Source organism: Engraulis encrasicolus, chromosome 6, assembly GCF_034702125.1.
Source record: "Engraulis encrasicolus isolate BLACKSEA-1 chromosome 6, IST_EnEncr_1.0, whole genome shotgun sequence".
Lineage (NCBI taxonomy): Eukaryota > Metazoa > Chordata > Actinopteri > Clupeiformes > Engraulidae > Engraulis > Engraulis encrasicolus.
The window spans coordinates 28,574,495-28,581,994 of record NC_085862.1 but is presented as its reverse complement, the minus strand read 5'-3'; the positions used below and the strand labels follow the sequence as shown (position 1 = coordinate 28,581,994).

Here is a 7,500-nt window from a genome sequence, read left to right as displayed (position 1 = left end):
AATAAAGATTACATATTTTTCAGTTAAATTGTCCTATCTCCTTACAGACGTGAGTATAAAGGTTGTCTAGAAAAAGGCATGAATATATATATCTTGCCACTTTGAAATATCCAAAGGAATGTTGTCAAATGATTGAATTTCACAAACACAGTGGACTGCTGAAAAAAAGGCATATTGTCCTGCCAAACTGTGTGTGTGTGCGCGCGCGCGTGTGTGTGCGTGCGTTTGTGTGTGTGTGTGTGCGTGCGTTAGTGTGTGTGTGTGTGTGTGTGCCTGAGTGCGCTTTTCTCAAGTGTGTGTGGCCAGTGTGCTTCTTACACTGACATAGACACAGTAGACCAGGTGTGTGTGTGTTTTGGGGGGTAGTTGGGACCGAATGATGTGGAGGAGCGGGGGGATGAATGAGGGGGTAGGGGGCCAGGGTGGGGGGGGAATGAGTCGGGGGTTGAATTAGGGGGTGGGGGGCAGAATAGTGTGTGGGGGGATGAGTGAGGTGGTGGGGGGTTCAGGGGGGCAGAATAGTGTGTGTGTGGAGGGGGGTTAAGTTGAGTCTGGTGGGGGGGTTCACCTGCCAAACTTTTCACATTGGATGGGGGGTGGGCGAGTATTTTGTGGGGGGGTGGGGGGGAGAATGAGTCAGGTGGGGTGAGTGTGGGGCAGAATAGTGGGGGGTGAGTGAGGGGTGGGGGGGCAGAGTAGCATGGGGGGGATGAGTGAGGGGGTTGGGGGCAGAATAGTGTGTGGGGGGAGATGAGTGAGGGGGTGGGCGAGGCAGAATAGTGTGTGGGGGAAAGACACTGTAGAGCAGGGGAAAGATGAGCGGGGGATACGCGCGGACACACACACACGCACACTCACCCTTGCTTTATGCAAAAAAAATGTAGGCCTGAAAAACTTTTGGTCAGTAATGTAATGTGAAAGGTTTGGCAGGTCAATAGCCTTTTTTCAGCAGTCAACTGTGTATGTGTAATTCAATCATTTTCTGACAACAATCCTTAGGATATTTCAAAGGGGCAAGATATATATTTAAGTTACATCATTCTGTTGCCAACCTTTGTACTCACGTCTGTAGATTGGAGATAGGACAGAATTTCACTGAAAATAGGTTGCCTTTATTGATAATTATGGTCTTAAGGGCCGTACACACACACATCGCTGCTATTTACTAGCTTCTTGCTTGCTCGTCTGCCATTCTGAAAAACAGAGAACATTTTGAATTTTGAAACACATTTGAGATGGCAACCAGCTGGAGAATCTTTTTCAATAGGCCTTCTAGTCTGTAACCCTGACAGGACAATAGGCCTAATTTTCCCTGCCATAGACTCTGTATGTGCATTTCAATCATTATTTTCAGCACTTTCCTTTGAATATTGCAAGGTGGCCAACTTAATTTACATTTCTTTTAGTTTAGTCAACCTTTGTAAACATGTATGTAAGGAAATAGGACTTAATAGTGCTGAAAGATGTCAATAGTTCATGAATATCACCCTATAGTACAATGTAATAATGCATGAAAACAAGTCATTTTGGAAAATGGCGGCCATATTGAATTCTGAGCAAAAATTGACGTGGCCCCATGTTTTAATTTCTTCCAATAGGGCTTCTGGTCAGTAATCCACAGAGAAAAGTGTGGTAGGACGAAAGGCCTAATTTTCCCAGCTGATGACCTGTCTATCATATATCTTTTTGGCCATGCACAGTAATGCAAGTTCAGGCCCTTTTCCTCAAACTTATTTTTTCCCATCTCCTTTTCATTTTCTCTTCTCTCAAACTTTTAAAGGACTTTAAAAAAAAAAAAACTTTTATCGATTTCATATTCCATGTTCATCTTCCTACACCGCACTTGAACTCTGAATTCCCCAATCCCCCACTGATCGGTTAGACCACCCATCCACCTTTTCATTTATCGTTGAGTGGAAGCAGAGCCCCAAAGAAGTGTCTGCCAAAAGGGCTGCTGTACAGTGTTTCCTAAATGTCCCCTTGCACTCACAGATGGCAGTTAACTCTGCTCCATCTTGCATTACCAGCAACTTTCCCCCCTGTGCTGCAGGGGCGGATCAAGCCATTTTGAGGCCCCAGGCGAAATATAACCATGGGGCCCTCAAAAGACATGATATACAGTAGACATAAAATTCTGTGTTTTGGCACTATTTTAGTGTGTTGTCTGATTTATATCTTTGATTACTTTACATAAGTGACAGATTAGGATCTACCCTAGTTATTTGTGTTTCTACCGCGACTGATGTGACGATTGGGGCCCCTATGGAGGTCAGATTTGATCAGGGCCCTAGGCAATTGCCTAGGTTTGCCTAATGGAAAGTTCGGCTCTGCTATGCTGGCTCTGTTCCTTAAGGGTGCACTGTGCCAGATTACAGAGCTAGGAGAGCATGAAAAACATGTAAATGGGATGCATAGGCAGACAGGGGTGTGCTGGGAGATGGAGCGGCCGTCCTACTGAGGTGTTATGTGGGCCAGGGCTGCTGGTAGATTGTTTTTAAATGCAGACTGGTGTCAGTAGCCGTCCTGATAGCATAGACACTGCCAGGGCTGCTGGTAGATTGTTTTGAAATGCAGACTGGTGTCAGTAGCCATCCTGATAGCGTAGATACACTGCAGCACTACCAACACTCTGTAAGTTAGTGAGAGAGTGACAGGAAAGCGAAAGTGAAAACCCAACTGGGAAACTCCAACTCCCATTGTCATTGTGACACAGTACTCTGCAGCGCACAAAGTGAACCCTGCACACAACGAAATTGCATTTATGTCTCACCTGTGCAAGGGGGCAGCCTCCAATGGTGCCCGAAAGGGAGCAGTGCAGCGGGATGGTACCATGCTCAGGGTACCTCAATCATGGAGGAGGATGGGGGGAGAGCACTGGTTAATTACCAGTGAGTAGGCTGAGGAGAGTCAACTTGGAGTAGTATGTACTGTGCTTGATTGAGTGAGTGTCAGAGAGACAAATCAACAAGGCACTTTGTCTTCTTTAAGTTTCATAGCTGTGTATTTGGAAATAATTATATATAGTTCACATTTGACTGTGTATGAACTGAAGCAACACCTTTTGTGCATTATTATTAAGATTTTGTTTTGCCTCTGATTGTATCCCACTGGGTACATTGAAAGAGCATCAATTAGAATGCAGCATATATCTCACCACCACAATATGAGCCAGCAGACAAGCAGTGCTGATGATCTATCTTCATTTGCATTCATTCATTTTCATGCGGCTTTTATCCAAAGTGACTCTGAAAGGATGCAAACACCCACTGAATGAGATGTGGAAATCATCATAACATCTCAGACACATTTCATTTTAAAACATTTTGAAACTTGCAAATGCAACAAAACAGTCAGCAGCCGTCTACAACAAATGCATAATGTATCATTTAACCTTTAGCTGAACCAAATTCTTTTCACTAAATTGCAGATCCGTGAATTTGTTCCTCATAGTTTCCTTTTTATCAAACCGAGCTTGTATTGTTCTCTACTGACTTTTGTTCCCACTTCCAGTAGATTACGTTGACTTTACTGTAAGGCAAGTTGTGTAAAAGTGACTCTCTAACGCAGAAAAGTCTATTGATACCAGTGTTATCCACTTCTTTGGAGCACAAATATGTGTTTGTCCAATGAATTTGAGAGGGTATATTTTAATGAAGTAAAAGAGGCAAAAATACACACAATGTTTAGGGAATGTGTATGCCATTGTCTACTTTTTAGTTTGCTGCATTGGCTCTTATGCCACTATCGCAGTTGGTCATTTCATCTGAGACTGCTTTGCTTTTTGAAGAGTTTGCGTGGAATATCTGTTTGCCCTGTTTCTTTTTAAAAACAGTTTAAAACCTCCGTCATCTTCTGCCTGTAGGTTTATGTTCTGGTCAGACTGGGGCACGAACGCTAAGATTGAGAAGGCCGGCATGAACGGCGTGGACCGGCAGGTTCTGGTCTCGGAGAGAATCGAGTGGCCCAACGGCATAACTCTTGGTAAGTGTGTGTGTATGTGTGTGTGTGTCTGTCTGTCTGTCTGTCTGTCTGTGTGTGTGTGTGTGTGTGTGTGTGTGTGTGTGTGTGTGTGTGTGTGTGTGTGTGTGTGTGTGTGTGTGTGTGTGTGTGTGTGTGTGTGTGTGTCGTTGTCAGACACAAATAGTACTGTAAGGTTTGTGATTAGAGATATCAGATACTATCGGCCCACAGATATTATCGGCCCGATAATATCAACATCGGTATCGGATTTTTGACCCATCAAAACCGATATAATAATGCTTGAATTTCTGTACACTTTTCTCCTTAATTATTTTTCTATTTTGCACAGACGATGTTCATATTTGGAAAGCTTTGTTGCATTTGAGAATGCATCTAGTGGGGCATTACAATAAAATTAAGCATATTTTGTTCCACAACAGCAGATTTGTAATGTTACCTAAAATTTGTTATGAGGAAAAATAACCCACATATATCGGCATCGGTATCGGACGATATCGGAATCGAAAATTGAGAGTTGGACAATATCGGCATATCGGATATCGGCAAAAAAGCCAATATCGGACATCTCTACTTGTGATCAGTTATAACTGTTCTGTAATAACTAAATTAGTACTAAGTGTTTGCTGTGCAATCAGTCCCAGTATGGTTATATTAATTTGTATACAACATACACAAACTGCGCTATCATTATGACCTGACTGTAAAAAATACTGGGAAAATAAAAAGGATAAGTCTACTGTGTAAGATGAAGCATGCCTTATGCCTCCCGTTTCTTTAGCTACTGTAGGGGAAGATATGAATGCTCAGCTCATCCGTCAGCTGCCCGTTTAGGGCGGAAAAAAAGCTAAATGGAGCTTCATGAGCCGTGCTGTCAATATCCCCATCATTTCTCTTTTCGCCCAGAACAAGAGTCCATTTTTAAAAGTGGTCATGCTTGAAAAAAAGAGAGGTGCTTGCCTGTTAGAAAGTAGAATTGAACCAACCGCACTGCATAGCTATGAAAAGAGATTACTTTTTAAAGGAGGGAAGTGGCCAGAGGAAGGCTAGGGTAATACTTGTTAAGGTCCATTATTGCACAGCTCTGAATGCTCTCTTGCCTCCATTTATATTGATTGCCAGAGCTGTACAAAGAGACTGTACAAATTTGTTCACATTGTTTTACCCCTCGTCACCTCAAGTCATGAATGGCAATGCGTTTCAGACTCAGCGTTTTTGCCAACCACCTGGCTGCTATGATATTATGGTGCTATACTACTACTACTGTTTCTACATCAGTCAGCGGATGACCCCTTATTCCAGATCCATGCTGTGAAATGGCATCTTTTGGAAATAGGGACCCCCTCGAAAATGAGAAATGCATGTCTATGTCACTAAAATGCATTAAGACATGGCAGCTGTGATGAATTAACTGTCACCAAAAGTCGTAATGTATTACTAAAGACTGTGCTTTATCCTTGTAGTGTAGCCAGAGATTCTTTAAGTATAGAGATATGCCAACAAAATAGGTTTCTATGGGCACCTAACACGACCAGGTTCCAGTCTGCCTAAAGGGGCGTGTCATAATGCTCCTAGCATTGAAGAGAAACGTCCTCAGGTCTGCCTAGATCTGCCTAAAGGGGGATTTCCCCCCCAATAATAGAACCCGGAAACAATGGGCCAATGGAAGCTCTCTCTCTCTACTCTCTCTGGTGTAGCACTATGGTAGTAAAGTCTCCATGCTAGTATGGTGTTCCACTGATGGAATGATACCCGTTATGAGGCTACTTGTTTTTCTCCCATTCTGGGCATCTGCTTTGATATGGTCCTGGTCATTGGAGCTATTTCTGGAAATGTAAAATGGCCGACCCCCCTTTCATGTATGAAAAGTGCAGTTGTCCAAGACAAATCATAATAAATACTTAAAATTTGATGGTGGTGGTCAGTATTCCTGAAAAAGGTAACATCTGTGAATGGGCAGCATTCATTCTTGAAATAAACTGCTACAAATATTACACAACGCACCTTTAAACACTTTTCCCTTGTGTGTTTTGGGACATGTGCTGTAGATCTGTCCAGCAGGAGGCTGTACTGGGTGGACTCCAAGCTGCACCTCATCTCCAGTGTGGACTTCAATGGGAACAACCGCCGGGTGCTCATCTCCTCCACTGACCACCTGGGACATCCCTGTGCCCTCACCGTGTTTGAGGTGAGATTGCTTGCCACTTTTCACTCCCTGAATACCAGCACAGGTTTGCGTGCGCACACACAAACGCACACAGATACACACACACACACACACACACACACACACACACACACACACACACACTCACACACACTTGCACACACACACACACACACACACACACACACACACACACACACACACACACACACACACACACACACACACACACACACACTACACACACGTTACCACAAACTCGCTCATACACACACACATAAACACTCTCCTAGGAACAGCCACAACCTATCATGTATGTACATGGCCTTGGGCACACACACACACACACACACACACACACACACACACACACACACACACACACACATGCGCACACACACACACACACACACACGCAGACACACACACACACACACACACACACACACACACACACACACACGCTCAAACTTTTCCACCTAGAAAAAGCCTGATTGTGAGGAGAAAACAGAAAACAGAGAAAGAGAATGTGCGAGGAGCGTAGGGGAGCAAGCCAGTGTGAGCCAGTGAGATTAATGGTGCGGGGTGGCGAGCGGCACCCAAGACAGAAACCAAATTAAAAAGCCTTTAAGAGCGCGACGTGTGGAAGGGCAGTGCCGCGCGCCGCCGCCGAGGTGGTCCTGCCAGGGTCGTACATCATCGCAGCGCTCCCAGTGACAGCCCTGTCGATGCCTGCGCTGTGCTCTGCTCGGACCCTGTTGGTTGGTTGGTTGGTGGGGAGCATGCTGCAGGGTCACGTGTGTTGTGTGTTTTTTTTTGTATTTAGTAGTGTGTGCATGGGTGTGTGTGTGTGTTGTGTGTGTTGTGTGCGTGCCGGCGTGCGTACGTGCCTGCCTGTGTGTGTGTGTGTGTGTGTGTGTGTGTGCATGCTTGAGACAGAGAAACAGAGAGTGCATGTGTGCCTGTGCCCCTTTTTGAGTGTGGGAGAGAGACCATGTTTTCTTCCTCGTGTGTTTGTTTTTGTGTGTGGGACTGAGGGAGGGGACTTGAGCGGTGGGGCTGCAAGTGACAGTCTCAGCACTGCTGGGACATTCAGTAGGAAGGCAGCAGGAGAGGAGAGAGCTCTACCAGAGATTATTTAAGTATATAGAGATATGCCAATGTAATATGTTGCTATGGGCACCTAACATGACCAGGTTCCGGTCTGCCTAAAGGGGCGTGTCACAATACTCCTAGCATTGAATAGAACAGTCCTTAGGTCTGCCTAAAGGGGATTCCCCCCCCCTCTCCCTTGCAATAATAGAACCCGGAAACAATGGGCCAATGGAACCTCTCTCTCTCTACTCTCTCCTGCT

The 7,500-nt window shown here is 44.8% G+C and overlaps 1 protein-coding gene across 1 annotated transcript in view; it reads left to right on the top strand.

Moving 5' to 3' along the window:
* Positions 1 to 7,500, top strand: part of lrp8 (low density lipoprotein receptor-related protein 8, apolipoprotein e receptor) — a 259,609-nt gene that overhangs the window by 225,268 nt on the left and 26,841 nt on the right. Inside the window, exons 12-13 of the mRNA XM_063201195.1 lie at positions 3,863 to 3,981; positions 6,027 to 6,166. Coding sequence (XP_063057265.1) covers positions 3,863 to 3,981; positions 6,027 to 6,166 — 259 coding nt within the window. The remainder of the gene's footprint in view (positions 1 to 3,862; positions 3,982 to 6,026; positions 6,167 to 7,500) is intronic.